At 35.7% G+C, this 22,430-nt stretch overlaps 1 protein-coding gene across 1 annotated transcript in view; it reads left to right on the plus strand.

Moving 5' to 3' along the window:
• The window catches only part of TUSC3 (tumor suppressor candidate 3), a gene marked incomplete at its 3' end in the record, with an annotated part of 72,207 nt that extends 52,381 nt beyond the window's left edge, over positions 1-19,826 (plus strand). Inside the window, exons 6-8 of the mRNA XM_080622876.1 lie at positions 6,018-6,081; positions 16,699-16,773; positions 19,732-19,826. Coding sequence (XP_080479002.1) covers positions 6,018-6,081; positions 16,699-16,773; positions 19,732-19,826 — 234 coding nt within the window. The remainder of the gene's footprint in view (positions 1-6,017; positions 6,082-16,698; positions 16,774-19,731) is intronic.
• Between the last annotated feature and the right edge of the window lie 2,604 nt (positions 19,827-22,430).

Below are 22,430 nucleotides of genomic sequence, written 5' to 3' on the forward strand. Positions count from 1 at the left end.
TTCCATAATGTTCCTCTCTGATGAATTTCACCCTGAATATTAATGTAGTAAAGGAAGATAAATTAATAGTATTTATCCTATTGGTATGTAATTCATAATTCAGTCTCTTTGGGGCATACAGCTAGTGTGTTGCTTCACCTCTTTCATATATATTAGCTTGAAATTGTCCTGTTGTCTCCATCTGGAGGTTTCTTCAACATACAGTCTAAATTCAGTTTATCATTAAGAAGGATAATTATTATCATTTATTTTCTGATTTTGATTCATTTCCAGTATACTTTTTTATTAATTTGTGTCATGTGTTGTAAACTGAGGGCAAGTTATCATTTATCTAAAATGGTAATAATACTTCATGAAGTAGCTTTGTATGTTACGCTATTACTAAACCCAGTTTAGTTTAATCAGCTCCCTTCACTCTCATATCCTTCATATACATACTCATAGGAAATAAAAATTATGGTGTTTGTTTTAGGTATCATTTAGAAATCATGATTCAATTTTGATGTTGGGTACTCCACAATTTAAGTGTGTTGACTTAACATACAACTCACGGAGGCCTTATTTCTACTTACTTTGGTTTTGGTTTATTTACATTACATTAGCAGGAAAGAGCACGGATTACACTTAAGTATTTTACTGAACCATGACAACTATCACTTTTGAAAGGAAATCATAAGCATATGCTGTATTTAGGGAAATTTGAAAGTGTATTACATGATTGTTATCCTTCACTGTTCTAGTGAGGGATTATATGTATTTACCATCTGCAGTTCAGTAACACTGAATATTTAATGAGTTTATGAATAGTAGATAAATATTTAACACAGTTTTGTAAAAATGTGCACGCATTGAACAACTGTTTGTCACTGCCAAAGAAAATGGCCTGATTTGGGGACATGATTATTTTGGTTAGCAATTCTAATTGCTTCTGTGGAATCAGACTCGAGGTAGGAGAATTAAAGTTGGAAAAGGACCGGTTGTGCAAAGTGTCAGTTGCTCATGCTTTCATTCCTCTATTACTCCTACCAGAGTGGTATTTGCTATTGCATCCACTGTGTAGCTGTCCAGCTTTTCTGCCTAAACTGTTTTTGCATCTCTTCTGACGGACTTTGCATCTTACATGGCCCTGCCTCTTGTGCTTCTAAAATGAACAAGAAATACTGAGTTTATTTATTAACTCATTTAAAACCTTTCCCTAGAGAGTTTGCAGCCAGATAGACTTCACATAGCTTCCAAATATTAAATGAATTCCATTTCAAAAAGAAGAAAAAATAGCAAAACCAGAAATCTTACTTTTCTGTGTCATAATAGTTTGTAGCCTCAAATAAAATTTCATGAGAGTATGTGCTTTGCATGTAGGTCATTCAGCAGCCTTCTTGCAGAAAAAAAGAAGTAGTATGAAAACAAAGAAACCTCACAAGCACCAGATTCTTTCTTTTGGCTATACAGATCTAACTTTAATTAAAAGCTGGTGTGAAACCATAAAAAAGAAAATATGGAGAAGACTGGTTGAGAACTGTTGAATAGCTAATTTGTCAAAATTCCTTAAAAAAAAGAATTCCTTAAAAAAAATTGTCCTGAAATATATTTTGGTTTAGGTAAGTATGAGCTACAGATGGCCATGAATTTCAAAATTTGGTGATTCAGTGGCCATTGCAGTGTACAAAACTGGTGTGTGTGTGTACATTTGCATAAATATGTATCCTTACAAATGCAATCTATTCTTCAGGTGACCTCACAGTGTTGTCACATGCCTGTAGGGAAAGACACAAGGCCAAATGCCATAGTTGTTACCATTCTCTCTTCAGGAAAAGGTGTTTGCCATATTTTTTATATGAAGTACTGGTATTCTGTCTTCTGAAAACTTCTACTTAGATTTTTGTCTTTTTGTCTGTTGTTAAGAATGTAAGCCTGAAAGTTGGTTGTGGATAAACCACATCCTGTAATTCCTTCCTTATTAGAAAAGGGGTGAGGTACTGTCATAAATTCAGGTGGTTCACATTATATTGTGAAATGCAAAATCTTTTGGGTATCCTTCATCACTGGACTGTTTTTTCATTTTCTGTACTCCACTACCATCATTCTGACTCATAGCTATAGAGGACATGCACAATGCTGCTTCTTTTGAGTATTTGGAGAACAATGTCTTGGGGAAGCAATTTAAGGAGTCTGTTGATCACACACAGTTATATATAATGCTAGGTAACTTTAAAGAATGATCTATCTAAGGACATTTGTAATAGAACAAAGAAGTTAGTAGGTTTTTCTGTTTTGTTTTCATTTAAAAAAGGCAATTCTGGACAGTAAACATCTGCCTTATTTAACATTTTAACTAACTGACATTCAGCTAGTGCACTTTGTCTAAGTTAACCTAAGATCTCTTGCCTTCTCAAGTAAAAATGAAGCTGGTTTTTTTTTGAGAGGGTTTTCTTACTTATTTAAGGTGGCTATTCACTTTGCATTTATCCACTTCTTTCCTCTCTCTAGGGACAGAGCAGAAGGTAACAATTGTCTCTTTACTAGCTTTTTAATATGATGTTTCCAGAACTAGATAAGAGACTATCCACTTCCTTGCAAGCAAGGCTATGCCTTTATCAACTCACACTTAAAAGAAATACAGTTACAACATTAATAATCCCTGTGGGACATTTAGCCAGAACTTCATATTCATTAGCAAGTTTTCAAATTGCAGTCTCTGATTCAGGTGTTCCAGGCAGGTTTTGTATTTTTCAGGTTTCAGTTTGCTTGGGTTCTGTTGGTTCAAGTTTCAGCATTTGCAAAACCTGTATCTAGTCCATGGTTTTTTCTTTATACTGAGTATCAAATGAGAGCTAGGACTCTTTATCTGTTAACTATTTAGAAGTGATAATGAGAATATCTTTGTTTTCATTATTTTGTCTTCTTAAGGACTTCATCTTTTGAGAGACTGACTGGTCTTGTGATGAGTTTTGTAGCCTGAAAGCTTCTCAAACAGCTTCTTGAAAAGCCTCAAATGAAAAAATTCTTAGACAAATAAGCACATTTTACATCATGCAATAAAACTAATTATTTTGGAAATTTAACCAACAGGCAGGCAGAGATTTGTGATTGAGAATGTTTTTCCAGTAACTATATCCTTGTTCTGTCATTGTGATACCAACCCTGCTAGTACGTTAGATCTTACATTACATTATATTACATTAGATTGCACCATACTGCTGCTGTAACATATAAAAAACTCACCTTGTCAGGTATGAAAGACTAAAGATTTTTAGGCAGACTATGATTTTAAAACAATCCATTAACAATCTGATCAATTTTTATAGCTTTTAGTCTTTTCTTTGTGGTATTTCAAGTTTGGATTGGAATCAGTCTACATGTAGTTTAACAAAGTAGAAAGCATATCAATAAAAATTATATCTCTCATCTAAATGTTTTACTAATGCAGAAGGCATTTATAGTCTTAGAAGTCATGTGACAACCAGTTTTATTAATCATAGAATCATAGAATAGTTAGGGTTGGAAGGGACCTTAAGATCATCTAGTTTCAACCCCCCTGCCATGGGCAGGGACAATCAGTAATACAATCAGTATTACAATCAGTAATCAGTACTAATAATGTTTTCTCTTCAACATAGTGTGTATTTCTTTAGTTCCCAGTATGCATTTATATGCAATTTAGCATGTGTATAGAGAAAGAGTACTAGTGATCATGTAGGAATATATATAGGTATTTAATAATTAAATAGTGGTCCTAGACCCTATTACACTTTTCTGATGAAAGGCTCAGTTATTTTGGTTCACATTGTATTAGTAAAGGCAGTATATATTGTAATCATTGTAAGCTTTAGACTATAACTTGGTGCTATGATAGTAAGAAGAAATAGATGTTTACCATTTTTTAGACAAAGTTGAATACAGATCCTGCAAGTATGTATGTATGTTTATGTGTATATATCACAGTATCACAGTATGCTAGAGATTGGAAGGGACCTCAAAAGATCATCTAGTCCAATCCCCCTGCCGGAGCAGGAACACCTAGATAAGGTTACACAGGAATGTGTCCAGGCGGGTTTTGAATGTCTCCAGAGAAGGAGACTCCACAACCTCCCTGGGCAGCCTGTTCCAGTGTTCCGTCACCCTCACTGAGAAGAAGTTTCTTCTCAAGTTTAAGTGGAACCTCTTGTGTTCCAGTTTGTACCCATTACCCCTTGTCCTATCATTGTTTGCCACTGAGAAGAGCCTGGCTCCATCCTCGTGACACTCCCCCTTTATATATTTATATACACTAATAAGGTCACCCCTCAGTCTCCACCAAACTATAGAGACCCAGCTCCCTCAGCCTTTCCTCATAAGGGAGATGCTCCACTCCCTTAATCGTCTTAGTTGCCCTATATATATGTTTGTGTGTGTATATATATATGTATGTACCTATATATACAGGTGTCTATATATATATGAGTATGTATATATATATAATTTTAGCAATTATTAGAAATAATGACAGTCCTATTTGCAGGACTGTGGTCACAACTGAGTCAGAATGCAAGCATTTTAACTTTGTTGTTAATTTTTATTAATGTAAAATACTCCTATTTCCTTCCTCTGTTTTATAGATGTGTATGCATATATATATAGCCTTAATGATATTTTTAAGGATCCCTGCAAAAAATCAAGAAATATGGATTGGCTTGTTGTCATTTCATACTGCAGTGAAATACTCTTCTGAGATTAGTGATCTTTATCTTGTTAAAGAAAAAAGATGTCTTCTTTGAGAGATGGAATCTTTAGATATATGAAGTCCTTGCCTGGTGTAGCTTTGAATTGGTTATTTGAGCATAATATAATTGAATTTTGAAAACAATAGATAATCATATACTGAGTGAAAACTTTTATCGTATCTTATGAATTACATGTTTTGACAGTGCATCAACTGGAATTTAACCAGTGTGGATGAAGGTATTATTTGGTATGCTGGAGCATTAGAGTATTTCAGATCTGAATTGTTCTGAATCTTGACAAGGATGGAGTTCAGGCAGAATTATTCAGCATAAAATTAATTAAAGCAGAGCATATGAGTTAAAAAATAAACTGACAAAACTCTAAATTAGTAAGGAGGGCAAAAACTTTCTTTTTTTATTTCCTTGATAGTAGTGAGCATTTTTGTTTAATTGTAGTGAGAATTGTATCTGTGCCTAAGAACAAGACATATAAATAATACTTTGACAACATGGATAAATTTAATTTCACATAGAATGGTAAGACAAGCTATTCTTTGTAATTGTAGTAGGGGAAAAGAGAGAACCTTCCTCTTCTTGTGCATGTTTCCATTCCTTCAAAGTTTCGCTTCCTTTATTTGCTCTCATAGCTAGTTAACAATAAGCGCAAACAACTTCTGAATAATATACTGTATGTTCTTAATAGTAAATGCATAAAATAAGCTCACTGTCAGTAATTATTTTTATTAGACTATGTTATGTTTACATTTAGTATTAATATTGGTCATTGCATTTACTACAATTCCATATAAACAAGCTATTTTATGAATTAGGATTTTTTATGGGCACAATTGTACTTTTTTGGAGAAAGATGGAATACTTTGTATGAAGAAGCTTCACTCAATCTAAATAAGACTAAAGTAAAATGATTTTTTTTTAAGGCAAGTTTCAGTTTTCACTTCTGTAAAAACCGTGCTCAGACATGTCCTTCATTTCATCATCTCCCTTCTCAAAAATTGTATCTGCTGAGAAAATAAATGCATGTTCTTTATTCCACAATAGCAGCAGTGTGAAAGAGTCCAGCATAATGCACCCTTGTATGAAACATCGCATTCACCATATATATGTGCTTTGACTAAATATTCTATTTTTAACAGTCCTTTTTACTAAACATACATAAACTGTGCTGTTACTTGTAGCGATTGCTTTCTGTGTTTTTCTGCAAAAGAGGTTTTATTTTGATTCTCAAATATCCAATTATGCCATTTTCAGTGGATTTCTTTGTTCTAAAGAGGATTGATTTTCATTTTTATTTTACAGAGTTACATACATGGAAGCAGTCAGGCTCAGTTTGTTGCAGAATCGCATATTATTCTTCTACTGAGTATCCTTCAAACTGGTGATGAGTAGAAAAAAAGCAAGCTGAGGCACCGTGTCCTGTTAAATGAAATTGCTCTGGCACTGAATACCATTGAATTTTTGAGCAGGTACTGTATTTTGGTTTGTTTATTATATGTTTAAATAAATATCCAGTATTGTTGCTGTTTATGGCCAGGTACAGCTTGCATTGTTTTTCAGTAATACGGACCTTGTTGTCTTTTATTACTCTTATGCCTGGTTACTGATCTTTTTTCCTTTCAGTGTTATCTTTTCAGTAGCAGAAAATAATTCTCTTCTCTTCTTCACTTTTTATTATAAAAGTTAAAATTTTATTATTTTCTTTTAACGGATAAGTATGCTGAAATTAACTAGTCATGCATGAAGATGATTTGTTCTCCAGTAGTCTTTAGGTTTAGTTTTATTTTAGCTTTTGTGTTTCCCATTTAATCTAAACAGTTTAATACCACTTTTAGAAACAAATAATTCCATTTGTTCTGACATCATGTTCTCACAGAAAGACTTCAAGAATTATTCTTTCATTCTTAGTTAGAGCAAGTTAAATTAAATCTGTGTGTCTGTGAATATGCTTTAATAATCTGTAAGAAAAATTCATATGCTGTCTGGTTTCTTTAAACTCTGCTTCTAAGCAGCTTTGCTCATTGATGGAAAACTCCAGTCACCATTAATCACTGTTAAAATACAGTCATTCCATCACAAATACCTTCCTCTAAGGAGCACAAGAGGAAGAAAACAGCATTTCCCAATTTGAAGTAATAGACAGATCTCAGGGTTTGATGATTGTAGCTACTCTCCTGTTCTCTTCCTGAAGTTAAGTTAGGTTAGATCCTGCTCTTCTTGTGGCTTCCATGCCTACCTTCATCTTCAGTATTTACCATCCGAAGAGAACACCATCATTACGTTTCTTTGCTTCATTACATTTATTTGCCTGGCATCAGTTTTGCAACCTGTGAAACATTTTTTGCTCTGTAAATAGGCATTACTAATTTAATTTCAAAGTTATGGTCATATTCTGCAGAGTAAATGCAATATTTGCTATTGAACTGGAATATCGTGTCCAGTTCTGGGTCCCCCAGTACAGGAAAGATGCAGACCATACGCTAGCTGTATAATACAGTTTATTAAACAAGCACACTAAAGTGAATAAGCGCACTAAAGCAAACAAGCACACTAGCGCAAACCAGATATATATCTCTATATAGTAAGTACAATTAAGCAAATCATATCTATATATTATATATATAGATACATATATATAAGTAAAGTACAGAGGAAAATTAGCAATGCATCAAATCATTACTGCATAGAGAGAACAGAGATTAAGTAGAAACACATCACCAAATACATTGAATCATCTTCCAGGCTCACACTTCAGGCTCGGAAGCCCCGTTGCAGCCAATGCCAGGAGTCTCAAGTAATTGCGAAAACTCCTGTGTGGTGCATCCACCCATAGTTGAGGCTTCGGATTCAGCTATAAGAGGGTCCTGCTTTTATACCCTTAGAAAAACAATCAGTTTTATGCCAGCTCTGTCATTGTTTGCTTATGGGGCTTTCCTGTTTCTCATGATCTCACTGTTGTCCACAATGAGAACGTTGGCCAAGTGCCCTGATGCGGCCAAGTATGAAACTAATAGAACAGCTGCACACCTATGTTTTCTTGCCTCTTTCCAACAGTCACAATGAACATAAACATATATACTGTACCAAATACACTATGACAATAAGCATACTTTGTTAATGTGTCTCAGTCACGAGAAGGGGTCAACTCTCAACTAGGTTCCCATCCGTTACTCAGGGACAACTTTATCAGTGGGAGGAAATGAAGGAGACAGGTTTTCTAGTAATGCTGTCTGAGAGGACAAGGGGCAGTCGGCCCAAACTGAAAACCAGGAAATTCAGTCTGAAGACAAGATGACACTTCTTACTGTGTGTTGTGGTTTAAACCCTGTCGTCAAGTTAGCCACGCAGTCCACTCCCCTCCCCTGCCCTTTCTTTTCTCTCCCCACCCCTGCTCCCAGAGGGATGGGGAGGAGAATGGAAAGAATGTAACTCCCACGGGTTGAGATAAGAACAGCCCAATAACTAAGGTATAACACAAACCACTACTACTACTACCAATAATAATAATGATAAGGGAAGTAACAAGGGAAGAGAATACGATACCACCCGTCGAAAACCAGCACGAGCGAGCAGTGAGCCAGCCCTTCTGGGTAACTCCCAGTTACCTCCTGGGCATGACGTGCTGTGGTATGGAATACCTCTTTGGCTAGTTTGGGTCAGGTGTCCTGTCTCTGCTTCCTCCTGGCTTCCCCTCCTCCCTGGAAGAGCATGAGACTCACAAAGTCCTTGGTCAGACTAAACATTTGAGCAGTAACTGAAAACACTGGTGTTATCAGTACTGTCCCCAGGCCGAAAGTCAAAACCACAGCACTCCACCAGCTACTAAGAAGGAGAAAAAATGACTGCTACTGCTGAACCTAGGACACTGTGAGGGTGGTCAGACTCTGGAACAGGATGCCCAGAGGGGCTGTAGAGTTTCCATCTTAGAAGATATACAAAACCTAACTGGACACAGTTCTGAGCAACCTGCTGTACCACGTTGCTTGTGCAGATGGGTTGGATCAGATGATCTTAAGAGGTCCCTTCCAGTCTCAACCATTCTGTGATTCTGTCAATTCTTCAGGTTTTATATCATATCCTAACTAATGCTGTATCAGTATCACATTGTATTTGTTAAAGTTTTTGAACCACAGTTATTTGTTCATGATTTCTATATTAGGGCTTCCTTTTCTTGGTAAGAGAGAATTAAAGATAAATAGCTTTACCTGAATATTGCCAAGTCAAAACTCAGTGATTATTAAGTGCTGTATTTTTTTTAAAGTACAAAGAGACAGCCATTATGTTTCAGATGAAACGTTTCTTGTATGATAGATATATGCATTTTATCAATATCATCTTTATGCTTCCTTTTGCATAGCCACAATTTATTTCTTAATTTTTTTTTTTTTTTTTGCACTTCCTGAACTGCCACAATTTCAAAAAGTCTGTTATCTAAGACAAATCCTGTTGGCTCCTTGAGAATGGGAAAAATAACCCCCCAAAACCAGCTAAGTTTAAAAATAAACAAAGCTTTTGTTCATGACATATTTTGTTTGTCTGACTCAGGCATGAACGTGCTATCTTTTTGTTGGCAGAGACTGTCTTTAAACTGGGAAGTTGGCTATCTACATTAAAGCAGCTGGTTAAAAGAATCCTTTCAGTGAGGTTGCACATTGCCACTTGCAAAAAGAATTCTCTAAGGTTTCATTTCATGGTTCAATACTGTTTGAGTTTTTGGTCACACACAAATTTCACAAGTGACATGAAATCTTGACAGATTTTAAGTTATGCATGAAAGAATATTTCTTCATCCTTTCAATTTTGTAGTAATTATTAGCTGCTTCATTGCTTCCTCATTATTTGTTTATTCAGGAAATGTTGATAGAAAAATATGAGAATTAGAAAAAAAAGTATGCCAGATTCATAAACAGTTGTACGTTCATTTTATCCTTTAAAGTTTAAAAGATGCATTGACTTTTAAACCAAGACATTACTATGCTGGTAATGTACATGCTTCATTTGGTTGCTTCTTTTCACTTTGTATTGATAAGAACAAGGACAAGGTTGTCAGTTCTTGCTAGATGTTGAAAAGCAATGTTGTGTTTCTCTTTAAAGTGAATTCTTAATACCTGTGATGAGAAAAAATGTATTTCCATTGCATTTCTGTGCTGGCTTTTAGATAGTGATTCTACCCAGTCTGCTAGATGATTTCCATGGAAAGATCTGCTGTTTATTTCCAGTGCTGTAGCTACATAATTTTAGGACATGGGTAAGAAGGACCTGTAAAGATGCCAGATATTTATTTTCAATTACATTATAAAGCAAAATTAAATTCAAAATTCTGAATTTTTATAATACTGTAAACAAGTAGTTTCAGTCCTAACAGGTGGTTACTACATCTTAGTAGTAGCAAAATGGAAGTCAGTGTAATAATACAGCACATACAATGTTACATCAGTAAAACAATTTTACATCAGTGAGAAAAAATTATCACAGTATCACAGTATGCTAGAGATTGGAAGGGACCTCAAAAGATCATCTAGTCCAATCCCCCTGCCGGAGCAGGAACACCTAGATAAGGTTACACAGGAATGTGTCCAGGTGGGTTTTGAATGTCTCCAGAGAAGGAGACTCCACAACCTCCCTGGGCAGCCTGTTCCAGTGTTCCGTCACCCTCACTGAGAAGAAGTTTCTTCTCAAGTTTAAGTGGAACCTCTTGTGTTCCAGTTTGTACCCATTACCCCTTGTCCTATCATTGTTTGCCACTGAGAAGAGCCTGGCTCCATCCTCATGACACTCCCCCTTTATATATTTATATACACTAATAAGGTCACCCCTCAGTCTCCACCAAACTATAGAGACCCAGCTCCCTCAGCCTTTCCTCATAAGGGAGATGCTCCACTCCCTTAATCATCTTAGTTGCCCTGTGCTAGACTCTCTCCAGCAGGTCCCTGTCCTTCTTGAACTGAGGGGCCCAGAACTGGACACAATATTCCAGATGCGGTCTCACCAGGGCAGAGTAGAGGGGAAGGAGGACCTCTCTCGACTTACTGACCACCCCCCTTCTAATACACCCCAGGATGCCATTGGCCTTCTTGGCCACAAGGGCACAGTGTTGGCTCATGGTCATCCTGCCATCCACTAGGACCCCCAGGTCCCTCTCCCCTACACTACTCTCTAACAGGTCGTTCCCCAACCTATACTGGAACCTGGGGTTGTTCCTGCCCAGATGCAGGACTCTACACTTTCCCTTGTTATATTTCATCAAGGCTGTGTAGAAGTTGAAAGATTTCTTCTATTCTTTCATTTCTCCCTTTAGTGCACACTAATCAGTATTTCTAATGAATGTCCATTTTTATCATTCTTTTATGTCATTCTCTGGAGAAATACTGATTCAAATGAAATATGTCTTTTTTTTTTTTTCCTTTTGCAGTAGCAGTGAATATTTCTTGTACAGAGTAAGTTTAAAAGTTACAGTAAATATTTTCATTTTCAAATAAGTTTCAGTTTTTAAGGAAATAATTTGTTGTACAGGAGATAAATCTGAACCATTATTATATGAGTTAACAGTTACTATAAACCTGATAATTTTTCTCATTATTACTATTAAGCTTAGTTAACTTTGCTGATAAAACACATGCACCTAAGTAAAAGTGGAAATGTCTTTTCAGTTTTCTAATTTGAATTCCCGAGGCAGAGTTTAATGTGACAGTTGCGTAGGTGGATGTGAGGTGTTGATTGAGAAGGAAAAAGAAATTTCATTGGTTACAAAGAAAAGTTAAAATTACGCCTATTATGAAAGACATTTCCTGTCCTACAGAGTGAATTTAAATGAAGTGTATTAAGTGCCTTTTAGGTGTAGGGAAACTTAACCACAGAATGAATTTAAATTGGAGATGTCTTTCTGTGTGTCAATAAGGCTCATGCAAAGTCACCAAGCATAAGAACCTGGAAATTTGAGTCAAAGTCAGTAGAACAATATTCATTTAGCTCTCGGTTATAAGACTTTATCAGTCATGCATAATAGAATCAAACTGTGTTCCCCAGGGATCATGTAAAAGTGAGTGATGATGACAACTAAAGTAGTGAGATAAGCTTTTTGTATGCTTGGTCTTAAGGATAAGAAAAAGGGAAACATACCACAGTGGAAAAAGATAGAACTAAAAGCACAAAATTATGCCATATATAAGCATGCTTCTTAATTAACTATGGAAATCAACATCCAAAGCAGCAAAACATACTGCATGCTTTATATTCTTTTCTTGTGTTATCCACCAGTACTGTTAATATTGTAGACTCTTCTGGCTCTTCTCAAGCCAGCCTGACTCCTCCTAACTGTAACAAAGCATAAGGAGGTAATAGCTAGAAAAATCAAGAAGTTTCCTTCCATTACCTCATTCTCCTACTGCTTGACCTTAAATAATTCATAATATGACCTTTTAAGAAAGATGCTCAAGTCTCTTACATGTCAGACGTATGCAGAGACCTTAAATTACAGCTGGGCATTTGTCAGTGCAGCATTCAATATAATTCTCGTTCATAAGCTAATTGAATGATACTGGATTTCATGAATTGCCTTCAAATATGGTATGTGTCCTCTGTGTGAAATTACCAACTCTGTAGTTCAGTGATTTTCGACTGTTTTCTATTTCTTGTTTTAAAATTTTCCAGTGAAAGTGCAGACCCCTGCAAAGCAAATTTAGCTGTCTGCTGCTCTGGCAATTGCCACATTCTTATTTGCCTTTTGCAAATACCTGGCTACTAGTTCACAGACCAAGAGATATTCACTACCACAGGCTAAAGACAGCAGCATTTTTAAGGGTCTTTTTAGGCATCAATAATTTTAATAGTTGTTTTAATTGTTAAGAGACATAGTTGTTTGAGTGGCTGAAAGATGCAGAAACATAGTCCAAAGATAATGTTTTACCTTTTGGATCCACAGATAACTTACTCAGTTGGATAGTCCTCAGGTGCATTCAGTTAAGAATAAGCTGGGTCTATCAAGATGCTGCACAGGTCTTTAACAATGAAGAAAAGCATAATACCAACCTAGAGTGATATTGCTGATGATTTATCATATAGAAAAAAGATACGTGGTATTCTTAAAAAGATTTATAGGTGCTCAGAGAAAGTAAGAGCGATTGTGTGTGTGCATGCTTAAGAATCAAGTGTGTATTAACAATCAGATGAGACAACATACTAAGTCTAGTATTTGAAATTAAGTGCTTGAAAATAATGTGTTTGGAATAAAGAGTTAGAATAGTGAAAGAAAATGATACAGCATCATAAATACTTAGAAATATCTCAAATAGAGTTTGTTTTAGGCAATGTATCTGTGTTTAAATGTTAAGAAATGAAGATGCTAAGAAAAATTAATTCAGTTGTTTTAGTCTCTAGTATGCTTAACGTTAAGGAAACTGAAGAACTGTTACACATTTTCTTGTTCTGCAGATGTGTATAGTTCTGTGATTTGTAAGCATCTAAGCAAGAAAATTTATAGACACATTATAAAATGTAAATGAGGTGGAAAATAATATTTTGTACAGTGGCAAACCACAGTGTAACAATTTGTAAGATGGACAGGACTGACCCCGAAACTCCCATCAGATGTAATTTACAAAACCAGAAAGGTCACAAATTAGAAGTATAAAATCATTTTCCCCGGAGTTAGTTTTAGGTGATCCTGAAAGATGACACCAGTATCAATAATTAGGATGTAAATCAGTTTGAAACCGGTATTTGATTAGTGGTTTAGCACAAACTCAGTCCAGTATCTCTATGCTACTTTGTTGCAGTTGAATTAAAATGCTTCCCAGAGTCTTTCTCTTCTCCGGAAGCTTTTTCATGGCCTTTCCCATTCTCAAGTGGTTTAAGACCATCACAAAAAGGGATGGTTCCATCAGATTATCTGTGGATTAGAAAAGCAGTTTCATAAATGGAAGCTGAAACAACTCTAATTAATAATGAATTTTTTTCATGATAGGAGATCTGTATTAGTATCACATTGATACTCTGTTAAAATGATGAAAAAGCATGAGAAGGGAAAGTGGTGTAGCTTGCTTGTCATTTAAATGGTTGAAATGGAAACTTCCAGCTACTTCACTGTTCTGAATTGCATATTTCAAGGAGTTGAGGGGAAATGCAGTGCCAAGACTCATGTAATAATTCATAAAATTCTTGAAAAGCCATTTGGTGTAGCTGAAGTAAGAAGGTTTTAAGGTCAAAGAATGTTCAGGGTTATTGTCAGTATCAGTACAACTAGATTTCAGGCCATCAAAAAATACTGAAGTACATCTTGATTGTGTGCAATTCATGCTTAAATTGCATTCATATTCAAATAAATAATTTTCAGACTATGCTCCAGTTTTTCAACTTCTGAGTTAAAAGTCATCCTTTTTCACTGAGATGAGACATGCAGTGATTGCTGTCTCAAACATGCCTCCTTCCTCAGTCCTCATGGCCTGTGGTGGTTATGGCCTAATTGAGAATAGATTGCACATTGAATAGCATAAGTGGAATATTAGAATCATTGCTCATTGTTTCCTGAACTAAAGCAAAAATGTCTTGAATGAAACCATGAGACCTGTTTCACTGCAGAACCATACTTTTTGTCTTCATCATTTTCTTCAACCTATGATAAAAATCAGATTCTCAAGCTGTGAGAAGTGGCAAATACCTTCTTTTGAAGAACTGCGTATAGCTGAAGAATATTTCCTAAATAGAATGACTGGAATGCATATTATGCTTGGATTTCTCAAACGTAAAGTTAAATCCACATGGAAATGGTTCAGATAAAGAACTTGTAATATGGTCAGTATTTCTGAAATTACAGCAGGTATTTTAGAAGATTTAGTAGAAAAAAAGTTAAGACAAATATCTCCCCATACACTGTAAATTTTCTGGTTGATCTTATTACTCCTTCACAAAAAAAGTATGTGCCCTTCTTTGTTCCATGTATGATAAAGTGAACCAGAAGTTTTTAAAGTGTGTGTGGTAATCTAAAAGCACTAACTACATAATATATGTTGTCACTTTCTACAAAAAGCGTGTTCCAGCTGGGAAAAGGAGCAGCAGGATTTTAATATGTAAAAGTGAAATAACTCCAAATTTGAGAGGACATATAACTGGTTTACACAGAAAAAAGGTTGCTACACAGCGATACATTTGTCAGAAAACATGAGCACCTGAATTTAAAATATTTGTTAGCTATGGTTTATCTGAATGCCATTTCCCCCCCCCCCCCCATCTTTTCAGAATAGTTTTGTTATGGATAGTGGGAGAGATAAAGAGGAACTAGAAAATAAGTATGTCATTTGATGCTATCTTATTTTTTGCAGATGGAAAACTGTCCAAATAAACACTTGCTAAAATTTTGCATTCTGCACTGCCAGAGAAACACAATACTGTAAAAGGTTATTTTCAGAGGTAGGACTGTTGCTTTCTTTTTATAGAATATCAAAGTAATGTAAAGACATAACACACAGTGTTCTAAACAGGAGCAAAAAAATAATATCAAGCTATATATTCAGTTGTAAAAAGCTAATTATTGCATTGGAATTGTAACTCAGTAAGACTGAATTTTTCCTTCAGCATCACAGAGCCGAGGCAAATGACATTATGACATGCTCAGTCATGAAGTTATGAAGCTGATATCGTTGAAGCTAATAGGCAACCTGTGGGGCTGAAAGCTCAACAGTGATGACTAAATGTGGAAAGCAACACCTGAAGCAAAAATAGTGACAATGTGAGGGAAGCTTTAGGGGTAATGATGTGAGACTTTTTGTGAAAAAAGCTCAGCACAATTCAGCCAGCCACAGGTCTAAAATTCTTAGTTCTATGTATATAAAATTTGAAAGTCTCAAAACTGAATCAGGCTGCTAATCTCTGATGACGTGTGATGACATTGACATTGATATTTCTAAATCCTTTTGCTGAGGCTCACCTTAATTGAAATGATATAACTGAAATTTCAGATGTCTTTGAGCATTTGTGGCTAATTTTGAATGTTTCTAACATGAAAAATGTTAATATGAACAGTGGTAGAATTAGTGCAAGTATAATGTTACAGAATGCAGATACTCCTTATGTATGCAGCATGTTTGAAATATCTCTTTGAAATATCTGCATGTAAATAGAAACATCATTCTTAAAATTTGTAATCATCCTGCTACCTAGCCCTGGGATAAGTAATGCTTAAAAATCCAACTTTATTCAAGAATCAGTTAACCCCAGTGAAGTTCCTATTTCCTGAAATTGTGATATATAGCTCCCTTTTTCAGCCTGCTTCAGTGTGGCATTCAGGCATTTCTCCTCTTCAGAACAGATGTTATGCACAGTAGTAACCATTCTTTTTTGTTTATACAGTTTCAAACAAACAATTAAGTGAATGGTTTAAGATCCTGCTAAATTAGTTAAATTGTTTTATCATTATGTACTTGTTCACATTTTTAACAGTTATAATGAGGCCATAAAACACTGGAAGTGACTGAAGACTTTGCCTCTGAGATGGTGTTCTGCTAAACTATTAAGCAATATGACACTAAAGAGGGAGCTAATGTCTTATCTAAAAGCAGAGGAAGATAAAGCAGTCCAACTGCTTCAGATTGTATCAAATAATCAGCAAATTGTGTGCAATAACACTGAATTGTTTCTGTTTCTTATAGTTTTCATGTTTTAAAACCCTTTACTACCAATATAGAGAATATTGTAAGCTATTGGCAAATAGCTATTTCTGTAGCAGTCCAAAAATTTTTTGTGTCTTACTCAGTGGCTTGTCCTTTAAAGCTTTTTGAATTTTCTTTCCTTTTTTTTTTTTTTTTTTTTAAGCAAAAATGCACAGAGAAATGTCTTGCTACACATTTTTGCCACAGGTGAGTGTGTTGGTACAGTTTTATAGAGAAATTCTTTCATTTTCTCAACTTGAAAGCTTTGGCATGTAGATGTACCTTTGTGGCTTTCTGAGGTATCCACACATCTGCTGTTTTCCTTGACAATGGCAATACAGATGCTGCTATCACCATGGGAATGGTACTCCTGAATGAAGCTGCTACCTCCAAAGGGGATGTTGGAAAAAGGAGAAGTAAGTTATTTAATACGACTAAGACGATGTTTAAACCATTAGAAGACATTGAGAAATTACAGATTAATATCTGATTAAATTTTCAGATGGTCTCTACCTCAAACAAATGTTTACCATTTGTAGGGTGGAGAAGAGGAGAGTGTAAAAATTCTGTTGATAAAACTGCATTCACATGAAGTTTTAACAGTAAAAGAGATGTTTGAGCATACTTAGCCTGGGTACAGCTTAACACTGTAGTACTGCATAAATACTTTTTAGCTCTTGGATTATATTGAAAGTAAGTCAGTGACATAACGATTAAGAGTTTCAAAAGGTTGTTTTCAAAATAGGTATTTAAGATTCTTAATATTACAACATCCAGAGGAGTGTGGAAACTCTTTTACCTGGTACACTTTGACAGTATCATGTCTCCAGAAGAAGGTGAAAGCCGAACAGTAGATGTAGTACAGAACATATCCTAATCTGAAACGTCTGACGATTCTTAAGAAGTTCTTTCTTAAGAATTACTCTTCTCAAGTGCAACTTTTATGGTTTCTTGAATGTTGTCATTCAGAATATTTGCAGGAGGTTTTGGCAATGAATTGCATAAATATGAAGTATAGAAGTATTTTATCCAGATTGCAACTTCCTAACTCTTATGTCAAACAAACTTTTACTGAGTAGGATACAGGTAGAAACAAATATGTCCATCTGCCTTTGTACCTTTTATATGTTTTTTCATATCCCCTGCCACTTTTTTTCTCTTGTATGAAGTGTTGAAGATCTTTGAAACATACCAGACCTCCTGTGCTGCTTCTGCTTTCTTTCTAGAGCAGTTCTTTAGCTGGTTCTGTGTAATAAACAGTATTACAGATAGGGCTTGCCAACTATTTTCTACACAAGCATTCTAGAATTTTTCATAATAGGTGTTTGAATATTGGCTAGAGTTCTCTTACCTTGATTTGAGGGTCTCCTTCAGTGAGCTGTAGATCTGCAATTTAATTTTTAATACCTTCTACAGTATCTAGCTTTAATACCGATGTCAGAAGAGGCAGTGACATGAGTTTAATTGGAATATGGTCTTAGATCACGACTGAGATCTGGGTCTGAGAACATGAGCACAGTGAAATAATAGTGGGCTGCAGTACGAATTCTGACGCGCTTCCTCTTGTGGCCATTACGTGGATGCTTTCTGTGTACCTGCCTTGCACTGTTAACGCTTCACAATTAATTCATCCATGCTTTGAAATCATATTTGTGAGTGGTGATTTCTTTATAATGAAGTGTGTTTATAAGACTTATACATGACTAGTTTTCTGAAAGTAACTGCAAAAATTCTATATTTCAGTTGACTTCTTGGTCAGTTTTAATGAAAAAATGTGTCATTGTCAGTTTCCCCAGCTTCATGGTTGCTCATCATTTGCTCAAAGGAAGCACACTTTTGAAACATGAGTACTGCAGTTAAATAGCAATGGTTCAGCTAAAGTAGGAATAGTATAAGAGAAGCTTTTAAAATCAAGAGTATCTGTTCCAGAGTTTGAGGATTCCAGGCAAGGGAAAATGAGAGACAAATAGAATACTCTCAACTAGTTTATTAATATAGGAAAATATAGAGAATCTAACAGATACAGTAAAGGATATTTCTGAAGAGTGTATACATTACCAACCCCAAGGACCCTGTGAAGACGATGAGGAAACCAGCTCCAAGGATCATCATCGCCGTGCGAGGAGGCAGGCTCTACTGTGCCAGGCGTCCCTGCAAAGGCAACGTTGACCTGGATGGCACGAAGTTCTGCAACCTTGCATCGCATGAGGCTCAGGCTTTTATAATAACAAAAATACCCACTCATTCTGACGCAGAGGGCCAGCCTACGTCGGAAGAAGTGGCCAGCAATATCTAGAAAGGTCTCCAAGGGTCAAGACTTTTCTGGGGAGTTCTAAAGTGGAACTTTCTGGATAGGAACCAAAGCTGGACTTTTCGGGTAGAAACCAAAGCAGGACCTTCCAGGGAGCCACCAAAGCAGGACTTTCTTGGGGGGAGCTAAAGTGGGACACACCAGGAGTGAGGGGGAGCCACCATGGACCATTACCTCACGTGTTAGGCTAGCCTAACACAGTATCTCAGTAGAACCAAAACATTATTTAATGTAGATGAGTGGTGTCTCAATTGTATGCATTAGCTTGTAATGTGCTGCCTTTTTTTTAAAATCTGTTTACATGCAATTGAGCAAGCTGTTATGACTAAAAAGGTTTTATGCTACTATTACACAGGGTGCCAAATGGTGTTCCAAATCTGATTTTTTAGTTTAAACCGTTTACTTCGCTAATTCATTCTGCCTGAGAAGACTCAAAGCACTTGCATCTGGATGCTTTCAGAAGGTCGGCAGCATTGCTGTTTATCTTCAAAACCTAATGATTTATATTGCTATCAAGTTAAGAGTAAAAAGTGATTTGGCTACCAGCCTTGGAACTTACAATAGCAAATTGTTTTAGTCACTAAGAACTAGTTAAAGTAGTTGCTAAACTGCCTTTGCTATTATTTGTCGTAGATGGTTGACTAGAGAGAACACAATTCCATTAGTCAAGGGATACTTTTATAAATGTAATTTGTTTTCCAAAAAGAGCAAACAACTACCTGGAATTACTTTGGTTGATATGTATAATTTACAGGGTTATTAAATCCATAATCAGCAGTAAGGTGTTTGCGTCCACATATATTTGAGTTGCAGATTTCTTCTCTTTTTTCTTGAAAATACGTTCACCCTGACATATTATTTTTTCTTAATATCCATAAATGTTATTTCCATATGTGTTTGAAATCCTGTCCTAAGATACTGGGCATCAGTGATCAAGGCAGTATCATATTTGCATTTAACTGTGCCAAATTCACTATGAATGATTGACATAAATAATATTCTTTGTAGAGATTCTAGTTTTAAATTTTTTATGTGCTAATAAACAAAGTTATTTTCTTTCCAGTAATATGTCTGGTGGGCCTGGGTCTAGTGGTCTTTTTCTTCAGCTTCCTGTTGTCGATATTTCGCTCTAAATACCATGGCTATCCATACAGGTAATCTTTCATTAAATTCTCATCTTATAGATAGTTTGTGTAAGTTTAAGAATAGCTTTCAGGTAATCAATCTTTATTTTTCACCACTGAAGTCTGTGGGAGCTGGAAGAAGCAGGAAGAATGGGGAATAATTAAAGCAAACCAAAAATGGTTGGAGAGCTAATGTTGTTAACATTGACTGTTAATGCAGACCAGTTGAGCACAGACATGTAGTATATGCAATATTCCATGAAAAATGCAAAAGAAAACATGTGCTTGAGTTTATAAACATTTATTAGATACTTACTTGTATATCTTTATAACTAAAGTGTGCATAAGACATTGCACAAAGCCACCAAACCAGTCCGCAGTGCCAAGCTATGATTTATCACTAAAAGTGCCCTCTTTTACTGTCAGCCACACCAAAAAGAAAAGAAAGGTTATAGTCTTTCTTAATTATATGTACAGCTGTCAATTAAGCAGTTACAATTTGTCTGACAAGAAAAAAAAAAAAAGAAAAATAATAAGGAAAATACTTGCCTTTTGTGGGTGGGTGAGTTCTTCTAGTATGCCACCTACCGAGGTAGTCTAGGCTTCTGATTTACATTTTGCTAATCTGTTATACATTTATTATAGTAGCCTGTGATGAATAGATGGTCCACAGCTACTGGAACCTATGCTGTTCTTCCATTGGTTCCATCTTTGTTCCATTTCAGCTTCTTTTTCCTGTAGATATATATATATATATACACATATGTTTACAAATATATACATATGTGTGCAGTTGACATAATCTAAACATGCTATGCTAGGTTTTACAATAGAGATAATATGCATGAGTGCTGTTTTCCCCCCTGTAGTTGTCCTGAGTGCATTTAAAGAGATGAAATTTTCCTTATTTCTAGTGAAAATTTCCTGTGTACTTGTCTACAATCTAGTAGACTAAGCCTTCACAGAATATTTGTCTATATTACTATTGCTGTGTATGGAAGAGTAAGTGGGTGACGTGTACTGTAGTTGGTAACGTTTTGCTAATAGATCTGGCATGATGAAATGCCAACTAGTATATACATAAGGGAAACATTAGTACAACAGGTTCAGAAAGTTATATTTTGAAGTAAGTAGAGAAAAAAAGAACTGCATCTCTTAATGTGAACAGTTCTATTGTTTTTACAGCCACTGTTAAAGAATCACATGAGGAATACTACAGTTTTCCTCAGATACTTCTTAGTGTTCATTTCTTTGACTAGGTCTTGTGGTTAGTGCAGCAGCCAGCTTTATATTGTGTAATGTTCCACTAGTAAGGATTCAGCCTTGCAAAGTCAACATCTAACATTTGTGCTAATACATAAAATTTTTCTATTAGATTTTGCTGCAAGACTTTAGAACTATTTTCTTATTTACTGAGCTTGTTCTCTTTATGCAGAATAATTGACATTTAGTTAGATCATCTCAGATCACTTTCAGCATGTAATAACCTCATTCTCAGGACAAGGAAGCTTCCTCTTGCAATACGCAGAGATATGCTCCTGCTTTTTACTCTTTTCTGCTAAGGAAAGAGGTCAGTAAAGGGCCCAATAGTATCATATAGCAAGATTTTATCAATATGGTGTTAGTAGTTTGCCATCTGGTATAGTCTGTATAGCCTTTCAATATCCTTTTTGGAGACTACCTTTGTTGCTCAGCTGACTTGGGATGAAACTCAGGATCTGGTTTTCCTAAGTGTGGGGTATTTTTACTTCCTATTAATTACCTAAGACAAACTTTAAAGAAGGAATCATGAGATTGATCTGCAGCTCATAAGCTCACTTGAGAAGCACTGCCAAAGAACATCAGCCTACGGTCTGATCTCTAGTTGCGTCTTCTCATAACAAGTTTACTAAAAGGAAAAAGCAGTTTGTGTTACTTGCCATGCAGTTTAACAGCTTCTAAAGAAAACCTGACACTTGTTTAATTTTTAGTTCTTTCATCTTAGGAATGTTCTTATCAGCTGTTAACAACATGCTTGTATGACTGTGCCTATTTCCAGACCTTGCATGGCTTTTGTGAATGTTTGCACTAGGGTTTTTTGACTGCTGTATGATACCTAGGATATCTGAGGTTGAGCAGTACATTGTGAACATGAGTATGCTCTGTGAGTTGGCATGCCTACACAATACCGTTGATGTTATTGCAGACGTAATTGCTCAGGTCTACTACATATCCTGTAGGATCATGTATTGTAAGCTTTAAAGAGTCTTATGTAAGTAAAGCAGGGGGTTTCCGTCTTGCTAATGTTTGCTGTTAATTTTGCATGGAATAGATCTCACCCGCAGTGAAGATGTATTCAATCCACAAGGTTGAAGATGTATTCAGTCAAATTTACTTTGGAGTTTCTAACAGAAGTCAGAGTCTTACATAGATTTTGTACTCCTCTCTTAGTATCCAAGCTAAGAATAAAGGACATCAGAAATCAGGGGTGGGGGGAAGAGGAAAAGAACTTCTATTAGAAGTTAAATTTCAAGAAATTTAGCTTGCTATGCAATGCATGTGGAAAAGGAGTGCTCCTGTTAGTACGTTAAAGCTTGTGAAGAAAAAAGAAATCCAGGGCAGTGCTGAAAAGGCTGATTCATCACAGTCCTGTTAAAAT

Source organism: Psittacula echo (assembly GCF_963264785.1).
Source record: "Psittacula echo genome assembly, chromosome: 1".
Classification (NCBI taxonomy): Eukaryota; Metazoa; Chordata; class Aves; order Psittaciformes; family Psittacidae; genus Psittacula; species Psittacula echo.